The following is a 15,709-nucleotide window of genomic DNA, read 5'->3' on the forward strand; positions in this document are numbered from 1 at the left end:
TAAAATAATACCAGAGACATTTTAGCCGATAAGGACTTTAATGTTTGATGATTTTCTTTTACAGAGTGGGTTGCGTTAAAGGGGACTAATAGAAAGATAAATATCGATATTTAAACAAGCTAAATTTGGGCTTTAAGCAGAAAACCAACGGTAGTGGAGAAAAAGTGTCGGGGAACTTTTTAGCGGATGCAACAGGGGTACTTCCGGTCCACATGTAAACGTCTGATTTACATGCAGACGAGTGCTTGTAATTACCTGTCTACATTGAACCAGATACAGTTTACTCTGACTTTTCAGCGTCCCTAAACATGAAGCTGTTAACGCACAACATGTTGACGTCTCACGTGAAGGGAGTCACCAAAGGATACCCGCTGCTCATCAAGGTAAACTAGCATCAAAGCTAAAGCTAACTGACTTACAGCATCATACAGTCCTGTGCTTTATGTGGGGAGCTAACCGATACCAAATATCTCTTGTAGCTTTGAACATGTTGTTTGTTTGGAAGAGATTATCTTACAACTAGCTAACTAACTAGATGTCAGCAAGCTAGCGACAGGAAAGAAACCTATCTTGCTGTGCTATTGGCCACACAAAATATAATTTGAATTAATATCATGTAACGTTATATTTTGAAACTTCTGCGTTCAAACTAACACACTATTTGCTACGTAGTGCAATATGTTTACACTCTTGCCATTTTGATTCGAGTTTCTGAATGAAGAATGTGACACACAAATGCGCTCAAAACGTCTCACAATGGAATGAGAAAACCTACGTACGCTACAGTTTTTACTAAACATCCTAAAAGACAATGCTTTGAATTTGATAGATGTGTAAATTACACGTGTGACACTTTACTCCACATATCCGTGATGAATAATATTGTCTCAAAAAAGTCACTTCACTGTAGGGCTGCAACTAACAGTATTTTCATTGTCGATTTATTTTATCTAGTAATCGATTAGTTGTTTGGTCTATAAAATGAAAATGGTGAAAAGGGTCAATCACTGTTTCCTAAAGTCCAACATGTCATCCTCAAATGTCGTGTTTTGTCCACAACCCAGAGATATTCAGTTTGCTGTCAGAGGAAGAAAAAAACAGAAAATATTAATATTTAAGAAGTTGAAATCAGAGAATTTTTACTTTTTTTCTAAAATTACTCAGACTAGTCAAAATAGTTGGCCAATAAATAAATAGTAGACAACTAATCAATTAATTGTTGCTGCTGTAATTCACTGTAGACTCTTCAACTTCAACTATTAGATGTCTTATGTCTATGGAAACAAGTGGCAGAGGTAGTGATTTTTGAACCCAGTCATAATGTGTTGGCAAGGACTTAGTGTAGGAATGTCCACACTAATAGACTGTGTTGTTTCCTCCTGCTATTTCTTTATGCAGGCAACTGAGGTGAAGATGAATGAGGTGGAATTCAACCCTCAGTTTGTCAGCAGGATGATCCCCAAACTGGAGTGGAGCGCTCTGGTCCAGGCTGCAGAGGGGGTGAGTCAGACTGTACCAGAGTCTGTCCAGACTGTCAGAAGATAGATTATAGGTAGTGCTGGGCAATGATTAAAGTTTTTAATCGCAATTAATAGCATGATTTTCTGCGATTAACGTGATTAATCACATTGTTATGCTCAAAATTTAATAATGAATTCTAAAGTAGTGTATTGCGCACTTTTAATTTAAATGTACTGCTATATACACAAAAATGCAATAACATGTGGTTTGCAAACACTTTAAACAAATAAGGTGCTTTTTTACAAGTAGTTTTCCCTTTACACCATAGCAATAAAATATTTCTTGTAAATCTCAACTTAAACATTAATGTAATCAAATCAAATATAAAACCAAAGCTATTTATATAGCTTGTTAAAAGAAGTTAGAGTCCAGAGCCACGATCATAACATCATAACAGGCACTTTCTGAGCAACAGGTTAACATATTTTTTCTGAACAGGTATCAGCAGCAGAAACATTTTTCTTTTATCAGGGAACAGCATAAACAGTCTATGTTCAGTAGCAAGTGTCCCTGTTTTAGTGAGGTGAAGTGGTCTCCTCATGCGCATGCCCACCAGCTGCCGAAGTTGAATTGTCTTGAACTTTTTGTACACGACGCGTAGTACAAATCATTGCAAGAGAGACAGAGACATGTATGAAAATTTATAATCTGTTAGATATCTGCCAATATACTTAAGGATATTCTTTAGATTTGGAACAATGCATCAATTTGAATTTTGGAAAGAACTCTCCTGTGGCTATCATATCTACAAATTACAATAAAGAGTTTGGGGTTTATTTAGGGATGCACTGAATGTTCGGCCAATAGCAAAGACTTGCAAAATTATATTTAAATTGACCAACATTATATGTGTAATTCAGGGCTCAATTCTAACAGGATAAAAAGATAAGTTGTCTCTTGCCATTGACTACCGTACATTATTTTCCTGAAATAGGGTCCCGTGGGCCGGAAGCAGAAGCGAGTGACTTAGGCTCTCTATAATAAGTTTTTGACTGTAGCTAACAGTGGATCAGTGTTGGTTTTTTTTGTGTGTCACACATAAATTGGTCCCTGCTGTAACAAGTTATCTAAAATCGTGTAACACACGGATTAGGGGCGTTCATTCGTTGTTGTTTATGTTCATTTCAGGTTTCTTGTGTTTGATTGGCGTAGATATGTAAGGGGGTGGGCTTGACTGGGACCAGTCAAGGCAAGGATAGGATCTTTGTTCCCCAAAACATAGAAACCAAGACTGTGCAAATGATTATGCATCCCTTTGCTCTAGGCCATTGTTAGTGACTGTCCTACTGAACCTCTGGTCCAGCTGATTTGTGTTGCAGTACTTCTGTGTTTATTCTCTTTTATTAATAAATTCTTCAAAGACAACGGTTTGTTGTAAATCAATTATTCGCTCAATCCCTCGCCAGGAATACCACAATTTTCCACAACAGTTACAGATGGTTAACAAAATGTACTACTAGGAATTTACCTCCCAGTATGCAGTAGAGTTGATATTTGAGGAATTTAAAATCCGATATCCCGATATAAATCGCAGAATATTCTTTTTTTTTTTCTCATTCTTTTCAGAAACACATAAACAAAGATCATCCCTAACATTTGTTATGTGTCGTTATGAGACCTCACAGTTTAAAAATAAACTTTTTTTATTGTTATAAATACTACTCCGGTGGACAGACTATGTAATGACAACACTCTGAACATGACTGAAGGGTCCGTCTCTCCGTTTCTTTTTTAATTGTCATTTATCGGCAGATATAAACACTAATACCAATTTAACTGCAATTACCTCATATCGATTTATTGGTCGGGCTCTAGTGCTGGTTATTGTGTCAGCGTTTTGTTTTGTTTTGTGTCCCAGTAACGTCCACTGCCCAGTTTGAACACTTGTTATTGTCTCTCTTCCTTCTATAGCTGGGTCATCGACAAGACCTGCCGGGTGAGCTGGTGCCAGAATACGAGAAAGACGAAGAGTTCCTGAAGAAAGTGCACAGAGTGCTATTAGAGGTAAGGAGCTCACAGTCATTCCTGTTAGCACTGGTGGGTGTTTTGTTTTTACTCTAATGGTATCTATTACTACAGTATGTAGTTGTATTTCTGTTAATAACATGCCGATTGCTTTCTCAATTAATTGATTAATCTTTTGGTCTTTTATAATAGCGAAAAATGCCCATCACATTTTCACAGAGGCTTTGGTGTTGTTGTGACCAACAGCCCAAAACCCAAAGATTTTTAGTTTACAATCATATAAAACAGGGAAAACAGAATATATTCATATTGAAGAAGCTGAAAACAGAGAATGTTTTGAATGACTTAAAACATTTAATGATTATCCAAATAATTGTCTATCGATCGACTAACTAATTAATAACGTTAGACTAATCATTCTAGTTCTTTTCTTTGTGGTTACAAAGATCTTGTTTTGGGGGAAAAAATATATTGTTGTTTTTGCTCTTTAATTTGTTATTTTCTTTCAAACCAACAGGTTGTCACAAGCCTGCAGCCATTTTTAACACTTAGGAAAGACTGCCTTGGTTTGCACAATTCATTCTCTTACAGTAACATGGAAAGATACAATGTGACATCCTGTTTCTATTACAGGAAACAGTAATTAGCAACAACACTTTCATGTGGTAGTTTCCTGCACAGTGTCTTGTTTTTCATAACTGCACCGTGTCCATTCAGTTTTTTGACTGAAAAAATTAGAGTTTTTATCAATGAGATCGATATAGTGACTGTTTCTGGTTAAACAAAAAGGATCTTACTCTTGTCTCTGTACGGATCCTTTCCAAAATGTTGTATAATAACAATCTGAGCCTGTCAGTGACAAAAACATGTACTTTTGTGGATGTATACTTTGACAGGGCGCAATTACCCCCAAGGATTACGTCGCAGCCCAGTTTTGTTGCTGCCGACTGCAGCAACAATACTGGACCGAATGTCCAGGGGTTAAGAACCACTGGTCTAAAACATTGTATGCTTTAGCATTAAGATGGAGGCCAAACCATACAAACCAGCACCCAAATCAAAAGTATGGCAGCAGTGGTGGCCATATACTTTTGGCGATGTAGTGTGCTCTGCATGACATCTAGTAGTGGCCCCATACCTCCAGTAAGGCTGAACGGTTTTGACAAAATAAGTGTAGTTATTTTGACCGATATTGCAATTGCGATACGATTTGTGAAACAAGGGGGGTGATAATTTTTACATCATTAATCTCATTTTCATTGAAAAATATATTAAAATGAATTATGATTTCTGCAGGGATCTATACCAAACAAAAGGAGTTTTCATAAGTCTTTAGAATATGATGCATAGGCCAGCACATCTCTGCAGCACAACAATATTTAATTTGAAAAGATTTTGACACTCACATCACCAACAAATATTAAAAATTGAAAATTGCAGCTGGCCATGTTGCGATTTCGATTAATTATTCAGCCCTAACCCCCAGTCTGCTCTGGGTTGTGTTGCAGGTGGAGGTGATAGAGGGCTCTCTGCAGTGCCCTGAATCAGGACGAGAGTTCCCGATCTCCAGAGGAATCCCCAACATGCTGCTGAGCGAAGATGAGGTGTAGATGGCACCAGTGTTTCTCATACACAACCTCACCCCCAAATTGTCACTCAGATGGGACTGTGGGTATTCAGAGAGAAGAGAGGCTGGACTGGTTTAAGTGTATGCCATGAGAAAATAGGCCATGCTGTTTGGTTGTCTGTAGTTATGACATTAAATGGCCGATGCTGCCAGTGGTGGAAAAAAGATTTGAAGAATAACAGATGGAAGTGTTCCCCGAGAGTAACCCCCTGTGGTTTTATCTGTATTTATTTTTGTAACTTTTTGGGCTCTTTCTTTTTTCAATAAAGCGGTCCTGATTTCCATGACGACCCAAAATTGTTTTAGGTTTTTGTGGAAAATATAGGATTCACTTATATTACAGACATGAGGCTCCATGAATGAAAGGCAGGCTCTGAACCCCATCTCGCCCTCTGTCAGGGTTTAAGAAAGTGCTGAGGGCCAGATGACGTGGCAGTGGCTTGTCTATATTTGGCTTTGAGGAAAAGAGGCAAAAAAAGCAGGCAGGCTAGAATTTGTTTTTGAGGAAGTCTCTATTTTCCTTTTATGCCATACATTAAAGCGTGCACACACACACACACACACACACACACACAAAAAAAACACCCCACCTGGGCGGGCTGCTCTGATCTGATGCCCCACAGTGTGTCTGATCTTGTGTCTGAAGAGATAGAGAGCTGAGGTCCACATAGACAAATGAAGTGTACTTTTAATAGTTTGTGGCTGTTGAAAATGGTACAGCACCATTCAAGTTGGAACAGGAGACTGTTCACAGGCGGTGTTATCATTTTTAGAAACCTTGCCAGGATGGATGATGAAGGAGGGGGGGGGGGGGGCCCTGACCAGAAGCCTCAAGGCAGCCTAAGTCTCTCCTACCTTTCCCTTCTACTTACAGCAATTACAGGCCTGCACCCGCAACTATAATAACGGTATAATGGGATGGCAGCAGAGCAGCAATAAAAGCCACCCCTGACAGATTAACAGTCCTCTCCAAGTTCTGAGCTGTAATTAACAATGAGACCGAAGAGGAACAGAGGGGAAAGAAAGGGCCTAGATTGGAAACTAGGAAAAGATAAAGATAAAAAGGGATGGGCTGTGGATGATTTATTGAAATTAGGATAAGCTGAGTTTGACATTTTGGGAAATTGCTTCTTGGCTTTTTGGTTGTCATGTAAATGTCAAGCTAAAGTTGACCGTTTGTTAGCTTAGCAGAAACACTGGAAACAGCTAGCCATGGCTCCGTCCAAAGGTAACAAAATCCACCTACCAGCACCAACAAAGCCCGATAATTAACATGTCATATCTTATTTGTTTAATCAGCGTAAAAACGACAATTCTATGCTTCATGGAGAGATATGTGCCGGACTATTTCTTGGCTGGAACCACTAACTTCCTGGTGTCTGGAGTTAACTCTTACTTCTTTCCTAATATATTTAACCCATTGATGCCATACACTCACATAGCTCTTACTAGTATTTATTGCTGCTCTTACTTAGATCTCTTACTATATTGATGCTTTATTGATGCTTGTATGTTGTCCCTCATATGTAAGACACTTTGGAGAATAGTGTCTGCCAAAGTAAATGTAAATGTCTCAACTGGTGTCAGGCAACAGCATAACTCCTCTTTACAAACTAGATTTAAAATGTTAATTGGTGAGCTTTAGAGGTGGATTTAGTTACCTTTGGACAGGGCAATGCTAGCAGTTTCCCCCTGTTCCCAGTGTTTATGCTAAGCTTCGCTAATTGACTGCTGGCTCTAAGATAGCTTCATATTTACTGTGAGAGGGATAAATTATCAATCTTCTCATCTAATTCTCAATAAGAAAGTAATTAAGCATATTTTTCAAAATGTCCCAACTATTCCTTTATGCCTGATATGTCCACAGGGGATGTTTACCTGCGGAGAGAAGGTGGAGCAAGCATTTTTGTGGAGAGAAGAAATTGCTGTGTGTGTGTGTGTGTGTGTGTGTGTGCGCGCGCGCGCGCGCGCGTTCGCCCGCCTACTCTGGTTGGAGGAAGATGGCTCTTGCCTACATAATCACACACTCCCTTGACTTTGGTGGCAACCCGCCCCACCACCACCACCTCTCTCACATCCAGTCCCTCCCTCCTCCACCTCTTTCTGTCTGGGGCTCTGTGCATTTCTCACAGAGGATCTGCAGAATAATGGAGTCACATCATGCAGCAGATTTAAGTGTTTTCAGCAGAGCTTTCAGCCCAGCAGACATCAGGCTGGAGCTCATTTAAACCCGGGATCTGTAATTTACTGTACAGTTTCCTGTTTTTTTTAATTCACAGCACAAGGAGTTCTTTCATATATTCTTCTGCGTCATGTCTTTTTATGTCGTCTGACTTTTTCCGTGTTTTGATGTTTATATGAGGGGGATTAACAGACCCACCACGGTTTTCCGACATAAATCAACAGGTCCTACGTTTTAGTGCAGGCTGCGCTCTGTTTACCTATAACAGGGAATGGGAGGATCTCAGTGAGGTTTTTTTAAACTGTAACTAGATTTTCTGAAAGCGGGTATGGACCATTTTTTTACTCCACAGATGGGTCTTTCGGAGGTTAAAGCACGGGACCCACGCCGCTTCCGATGAAGTGAGCAGCTCAGGTTTTTGTTCGGAGGATTTGCGACATGGGCTGAGCTCTTAGGATGAGTAGCTTATTTCTCTCCTGAAAGCTGTTGAATTATCCGAGGATGGGCAGACGGATAACGGAGACGGATAAAACTCTAACTTCTCGGTTATAGGCTACCGTTAAATATCCTCACCTTTGCACGTGAAACCGCGCACTCACCGGCACAGTGCAACCCCGGCGTTTTTGAGCGCGACGGATTAGAGTCGAGGCGTCTGCCAAATTTCAAATCACTAAATTTGAGGTTTTTACAGTGGAGTTTGGTTGTAGTGTGATATCACTTAGCGAACAGAAGCAGCTTTTCTAGTACTACTACTGATCTGCTTTTTGTCTATAAAAAGTAGTTCCTTTAGGATTTAGTACCTTCATTTTAGAATAAATGACAATGCGTCTTTGTGCGTCTGGTGTTAAAATATGCAGGCGCATGTATGAACATTGTTATATAATTACCATAGCAGAATAAATGTAAAGTCAGCAGATGTGGTTTTCTTTTTCCACAGAAAGTGGTTTTGACCAAAATAACTTGTAGAACTGGATCCTGGATGTTTTTGTCGTTTATGTTATTCGAGGTTTTGGAGACTCTGGTGCTAAATTTTAAACCAGTTTACGCACATATTTCTTCATGCTTTGAGACCTCGCTTTAGTTGCAGTAACTTGCACCACAGTGACCATTATTGTTTTGGCCGTTCAGAGAGTCTCTCTGTCCCTCCGTGTCCTCACCGGACAATGTGGCTCCCCCGCCTCGCGCTGCTGCTGCTGCTGCTCCGCTTCTCCGGTGTGTTGCTGGTGGAGGGGTTCAACACGTGCCAGTCCATCAACCTGGACAAGCAGAAGTCCCGGCGCATCGAGGCGGTCCGCGGACAGATCCTCAGCAAGCTTCGCATCCGCAGCCCGCCGGACGAGGACGAGGACCCGCCTTCTGGCTCTGTGCCCCCGGAGGTCGTGCTGCTCTACAACAGTACGCGGGAGCTGCTGAAGGAGCGCGCGCGACTGGCCGAGTCCGCGTGCGAGCGCGAGAGTAGCGAGGAGGACTATTATGCCAAAGAGGTGCAGAGGATTGACATGCTGCCCCCCCGCAGTGATACAAGTGAGTCCATGATGTGTGACAGGGATTCTCTGTGTGGTCCGTGGTCACTGAAGGGGGGCCAGAGGGGTCCAAGAAGATCCTACTAGAAATGATCCACATTAAATAATATAGACAATGGTTCCCAACCTTTTTCACTTGTGACTCCTTTAAATGAGTCACTTATTCCACATTCAAATCAGATTTGGTAAAAGTATCAATATGTAAAACAAGTAGAAAGTATTTTACAAGTACAAGTCCTGCATTCAAAATGTAACAAAATAATAGTACAGGAGTATTAGGAGAAGAAATAAACAGAACTAGTAGTGAGTGAAAATTGTTTTGTCTGCAATGGTTCTAATATCTGGAGCTGTCCGATACCATAAATGGAGTAAAAGTTACAATATTTCCATCTAAAATAGAGAAGCGTAAAGGTAAAGTACCAGTGCCTAAATTTCACTTAATTACAGTATTTGCACAGATAAATACATATACTGAAATATTGCCCATTGCCTTTTTAATCAAGGACACTTCTGGGAGTTACTGTTGCCCGTAAAATGGAAGCAATAGGAAAATGAGGAAGCCTCTGTAGATGTACCCTTGAGCAAGGTGCTCGATTCTCTGATGCCTTCAGAGCATCTTTACAGTGACAAACTGGCTGTGGTTGGTCGCAGGCAGCTCTCACACAAAGAAACAAAACTAGATCTAGATGGACCTTATTTTAGAGATTTTAAGTTTAATAGTGCTGAATGGTATATAATTACACAACTGTCTAGTTGGGAGGTGATGTTTCATACAGGAAAACCCATTAACAATTACACATATATTAAACATAGGACCAGACACATTTACTCACTATACCCAAGCCTATAATTTAGTTTCAAGACACTCATCAGCAGTAATTATGTCCGAGACAATGCATCACAGCGCTGTTTTAACCAATAGTATAAATACAACATTGTGAAAGAAGGCATGAGATGTTGTTGGATCATTAGTCATCCTTTACGCTCTGTTTTTTCATCCAGATGCGGTTCAGCCAGTAGTTCCCGACCTCCACTACAGAGTCGTCCACTTCGATGTCAGCGGAGTGGACCTGACGAACAGCACCCTGGTCAAGGCTGAGTTCAGGATCTTCAGAGCTCCTAACCCGCAGGCCCGGGCCTCTGAGCAGAGAGTGGAGATCTATCAGGTACGCAGCCGTACGACATGGAGGGATGCAGCTCAACCATAAAACACAATGCATCTTTTTATCACTTTGACGGCAGCTGAAGCAACAGCATGTAATTAGTTATAACAGTGAGAGACAATGACATTGCTGGGTCTTTTTAAACCTTAACATCGAATTAAAACCCTTTTTCCCAGACAATTAGAGACACTCAATCCATGTGTCTTTCAAGTCACTTCAGGCTCCTTTTGTCCCCTTCTATTATAAAAGAAGCCAACAAAAGAGAAATATTGTTTATGATGTATAAGGTGTTTCCAAGAAGACCATTTAAATCTGTATTTTGTGTAGATTTCTCCCTTCAGGATTTTGGGCATCAGGCCAATAAGACTATTATGACACTAAATCTTCCCCAGTCCCCGTGACCCTGTACGCAGGATAAGCGGTTGACGATGGATGGAGGGATGGAGGGATCTTCCCCAGTTAAGTTAAATTTATATTTTGGCTTGAGGGAGATCTTTTACACCTCTTACAGAAAAATGTCAGCCCCAGGAAAGTGAGTTAACATGATTTACCCGCCTGATGAAAGGTTTGCAGATTATTATTTTTTGTTATGACACACAGTTGTTATGCTCCATGCCGTTCATGAGTGATATAAAAAGGCAATGAACTCGCTGCCCCCCTTTATCATAGTGGAAACTGTCCTGACAGACTATGCTAAAATTTGGCTTGTCTCTATGTGTGTGTGTCAGCTGCTGAGGCCAGATGAAGAGAGCACCTCCACCCAACGTTATATTGACTCCCGCACCGTTCAGCCAAAGGCGAAGGGAGCCTGGATCTCGGTTGAGGTCACCGAAACCATCAAGGACTGGGTGTCAGATCCAGGTCAGCTTCAGCACCAGCAAAGCCATTTTACAGTGTTTATGAAGATCATCTTAATAAGTTATTAATTTATCTTAATGAATGTCCTTCTGTGTCTCCTACTTTTCAGAGAATAATCTTGGCCTGAAGTTGGGCGTCCACTGTCCCTGCTGCACCTTCGTCCCATCCACCAACAACATTGTTCCCAACAAAAGTGAGGAGCTGGAGGCTCTCTTTGCAGGTTTGTTGTAGTTCTTGTTGCTTTCACGGCTTATCACGCTTTGCCAGGTTTTGGTTCTTGCATATGTGCGTGCAGAGTGGACGACTAGAGCAGCTTTCTAAGGCTCAGATTAACCCCTCTGCGACAATGAACCTTAAAGGTGCAGTGTGTAAGAATTGAGGCTAGTCGCCACCTGTCAAATTCATACTCAGCGTATCACATATAAGGTCATAGCTGCCGCATACTGTCATTAGCCAGTTAACTCAATTAGATGTGCAGCTAACTTAGCAGACAGGGAATACAGTACTGAGGGGATTAAACCGCTCCAACCAGGACTTTAACTCCAGGGTCGATGGAGTCAGAGACGTGGCAGATTCAGGCAGGGACAGGTTGGTCATCAGACAGCGTGTAGAGCCAAAATATTATAGCGTCTCACTCAGCAAAATAAGGGTTTATCTTGACCAAACCAGAGATGGTGATTGTTGAAACAGTGGAAAGTCTAACCGAGACTGTTTTGGTGAGTTTTGTTTTCCCCCCGAGTTTGAGTGAAGTGTGTTTTACGATGAGTTAACAGGGCAATTAATTCGTAAAAGAGAGAGACTGGAATTCAGAAAGTGTTGGGTTGTATTTGTCTGTTTAATGAGGAAAATAGGTGTTAGAATATTTCCTTTCTTGACATTTTGTTTATTAGACTAAAAAAATCTAAGAGAGCTTGTGTACTTAGTGACCTAGCTGCACACATCTCCCAGCTGAAACTACAGAGGGCCTGAGCTGTACTATCGAAACTGTATTACAACACAGGATGGGCTGGAAATAGCTGGTTAGCATGCTAACTTCAGTAAACAATGTATAGAACTCAACACAATGCCAGAACTGTTACTTTTTTACTTTCTGTTGATGTTAGTTGCTTAACTAACTAAAATGACCATATCTTACACATTGCCCCTTTAAGCTGTATTTATATTTTGACTGAGAAGACATTTTCACACCTCTTACAGAAAAAATGGGATTTTTACCTGCTGCTGCAGACTAACTGTGTCATGTCCTGGATAGAGACATTCAGGGATTTTAGATTCAGCCTGATTATGAGGGTTTTAAGCTTTACTAAGTCTGCAGTGAGTTTCTGTAGATGTTGGTTGTTTGTGGATGAACATTAGTTGCATTGTATCTTCATGTGAAAATTAGCTGTTGAGCTAACACATATACAATACATAAACAAACGTGACACCCAGTGTGCCAAAGACTTGATGAAAAACATTGAGTTAAACTTAAATCCTCCGTTTTATCCCAGTGGCCACAGAGATGACAAATCTCAGAGGTTGGTTGTAAATGGCTTAGTGGGGGCATTAAAAGCACTTGAAGGAGATTTATCAGCACGGCAATAATCCTGCAGGTTACAAAATGTGAACAGAAAGTGGAGACTCCTCTGTGAGGCGCCTCCAAAATGATTCATGAATCATTTAAAAACTATCATGCAGGAATAATGAAGAAACTGTTCTTCATCACACTGTGAATCTGTTGAATGTTAGACTGTCTGCGTTGCTTCATTTAGGCCCCAATTCACAGCACTTCTCTCCGGATTTACACTCAGCCGAGCCAAGTCACTTTTTTTACTGCTTGGAAAAAATATCAACTTTTGATACTGAAGTTAGACAAGCAGGGGCTTGTTTTGAGCTCTTGTGCTTATACAGGCCACAAAGACCCAGAATGTCTTTGCTAGTCTAAGAAACAACTGTATCATGTATTTATTTCTGTCTATGTACTGGATTGATCAGCAACAATCATAAATTGCAAAAAAAAGAAAAACTATCCGACTGCCTTATCAGAAAAACACATTGCCATATTAGAGGAAATTCATGAACAGAAACAGTCAATGTGTGGTTATAACAGTAGGTGAACTACCACATTTTTGTGGCAAATTGAACTCAAAGGCAGTAACTCAGTAGTTCCCAACCTAATTGGCTTGTGACCCTTTAAAACAAAGCAATATCTATTTACAAACCCTTGTCACAGATCATGAGTTGTGAGCATTTGAACTTATGAGATTGTTTCATTTGAATATTTGAAGAGGTAAAACTACCCAATCTTTTACACTTAAACAAAAAGCATTAGAGAAGTGTCCAAAAAAAGAAACATTATTTATGTTGCAGTGTAAATTTTCTTTTTGGTGTTAAGTCTTGTGTGACCGCTCAGGTTTATCCTGCGACCTCTTGGGTGTTTCGACTCCCAGATCAAGAACCACTGCATTAACCACTGCACGACTTTCCATACTGTAGGTGTGGATGATGAGAAGCTTCGTCAGATAAGAAAGCCCGGTCCGGTTAAAGGCCAGGCAGATTTCAGCACCAAGACGCCACACCTCATCCTCACCGTGCTGCCCAGTGACAGAGTGGACAACCCGGCCAAGAAGAACCGTAAGAAGAGGGCGGCCGCCACAGACACCACAACCTGCTCCCGGTAGGCCGCCAACCAGCCACATGTGTGTGCCGTTATGTGAGACTGACTGACAGCACTGACATTCTTCCAGGACTTTTAGTTTTATGATTCTGAAATCTAGTTGTGGTGGGCGGTGGATTTCAGTTTATTTTCCTCCTGACCCAAAACTCACTTTGCAGACTATTGTGTGGCAAAACTAACAATATTGACCCTGTGTTTAGACTGCAGGCCAACAGGCGTGCAGCGTTTTATTTAGACTACCTCACGCTGCAGGGGAAAACTCTGGCAGCCTTGCATAGTCATTACCTTGTGATGGCTGGTTCTTCAATGGTGACCCGTTGTCATTTTCCCATGACCCAGCTTTGGGCCCTTGTCCCAGACCTTAAGAAGCAGTATGTGAGTTGAAATATTTCTCTGTGTATGATGTGTCTCAGCGGCTCAGACCAGGGCTGCTGCCTGCGCTCGCTCTACATAGACTTCAGGCGCGACCTCAACTGGAAGTGGATCCATGAGCCCAAGGGTTACAAAGCCAACTTCTGTGCCGGCAACTGTCCTTACATCTGGAGTGCCAACAACCACTATAACATGGTGAGTTAGTCAGGGTCAACTACTTCTGTAAGATGAAGTATGAGTCTCAATGGTCTGTAGCACAAAGTATTGAAAACTGTGAAGCGCCAAATGCTTGTTCCATGTTTAATTATTCTTTGATCAGACAGCCCTGATGCAAATCACAATTTTGTCACTATTTTAATAAATATATAAAATATGGCTGCTCATGTTTAGTCAACTATCAACATTTGAGAAGTTTTGCTTTTGCATAAAAAAGGGGATGGGGGGGTGTTACGTAAGGTATCTAATAAAGTATTGTTTTGGTCTTGTTACCAAATCTCAAATATTGTATTAACATTAGTATGAAAATTTCCCAGCCCTAGGTGTCAGATTTCTCAAAGAGAGACAAATTATATAACTAAAATCATCTGTGATTGATCAGTTATAACAGTTGCTCGAGTCAAAAAACTTCTGAAATGTAAGTAATTCCTCTCAAGTCTTTGTAGTAAAACACTCAACTTTCAGCCTGAATTCAATGTACAGAAACGGCTCATTTGACCTTAAATGAGCTGAAAGTGTTTGTGGCGGCTAAACACCATAGTTAGCTAGGATTGGTTAACCCCAGCGTCATAAATGGGCCGTCACCTCGCAGTAGGCTGATTCTGAACATATAGTCTTGGCCTGAAGCCATGCTGACTCCTACTGGACTTCTGATCCTCCCTTTTCTTCCTGCATATCCTTTATTGTGATATTTGCAGCAATGAGAAATTTTTGTTGTACACGTTCAAGTATTTGACAGAGAAATGTGGAAACACGTTATATTTAAAAGCCCCTGAAAACTTTTCAGTATTTCTATACAAGATTAAATATGTATGACTTATTACACAGAAACCAAAGTTAGTTTCTCTTCTTAATCTGCTTCATTAGGGTTGTGCAGGTGTAGTTTGATGAGACATTTTAGTAAATAAGGTAAATAATACTCCTTTATGTTTTCAGATCCTGCCTCTGTACAACAAGCTGAACCCTGAGGCCTCCGCCTCGCCCTGCTGTGTTCCTCAGGACCTGGAGCCCCTCACCATTATGTACTTCATAGGCCGCACGCCACGCGTTGAGCAACTCTCCAACATGGTCGTCAAATCCTGCAAGTGCCGCTGAGTTCACAGGAAGAGGTGAGGGAGGCAAAGAGGAGAATGATGACAGGACCTACACACTGCTTCGTTCAGGGGGAAAATACAGATGAGAGGACAGATGAAACGGTTGTTCATTAACCTTCACCTTCAGCAGACTTTTGAGACGTTATATTTTTACGCTTCCTGACTCATATCAGGATTTTGCTCTTTACAGTCATGAAATGTTTCTCTCTCTGGAACTTTCCGTTCGATATAGGACACTGTAAATATGACATAGCTGTATTAAACCTGTACTTGGAAATTAAAGGGGGTGTTGTGTGATTTGGTCTGCGTAAAAGGGTGAAACGGAGCGCAGCGAGCTAGACGTGTGCGTGTTTGCTTTGGGTTTGAAGGTGTTGATAGGAAGGAGGCGGAGTGGAAAGGTTTGCAGACTGAGATCTTTAAGGCGAGGGAGGCAGGGAACAGATAGAAAAGAGAGAGAGGAGCTGTGTCCAGCCAGAGGCCCTGCCAGCTCTCTGCGGTCCTGGGCTGAAATGTGCCCGGCGTAAACAGGATG

General features: G+C 41.1%; 2 protein-coding genes across 2 annotated transcripts; both read left to right on the forward strand.

Moving 5' to 3' along the window:
- The first annotated feature begins 185 nt into the window (after positions 1-185).
- On the forward strand, positions 186-5,410 carry trmt112 (tRNA methyltransferase subunit 11-2). The gene is made up of 4 exons (XM_038699934.1): positions 186-383; positions 1,399-1,500; positions 3,433-3,525; positions 4,995-5,410. The coding sequence occupies exons 1-4, from the start codon at positions 309-311 to the stop codon at positions 5,094-5,096; spliced, it is 372 nt and encodes a 123-aa protein (XP_038555862.1). The 5' UTR covers positions 186-308; the 3' UTR covers positions 5,097-5,410.
- A 1,647-nt stretch (positions 5,411-7,057) lies between these two features.
- Positions 7,058-15,459, forward strand: tgfb5 (transforming growth factor, beta 5). The gene is made up of 7 exons (XM_038699933.1): positions 7,058-8,819; positions 9,821-9,984; positions 10,710-10,842; positions 10,949-11,059; positions 13,315-13,495; positions 13,909-14,062; positions 15,020-15,459. The coding sequence occupies exons 1-7, from the start codon at positions 8,459-8,461 to the stop codon at positions 15,176-15,178; spliced, it is 1,263 nt and encodes a 420-aa protein (XP_038555861.1). The 5' UTR covers positions 7,058-8,458; the 3' UTR covers positions 15,179-15,459.
- Positions 15,460-15,709: the final 250 nt, after the last annotated feature.

Source organism: Micropterus salmoides, unplaced genomic scaffold (genome assembly GCF_014851395.1).
Source record: "Micropterus salmoides isolate LMB-PRFRI ecotype aquatic unplaced genomic scaffold, ASM1485139v1 Ms_hic_scaffold_5, whole genome shotgun sequence".
In the NCBI taxonomy this organism is placed as follows: Eukaryota; Metazoa; Chordata; class Actinopteri; order Centrarchiformes; family Centrarchidae; genus Micropterus; species Micropterus salmoides.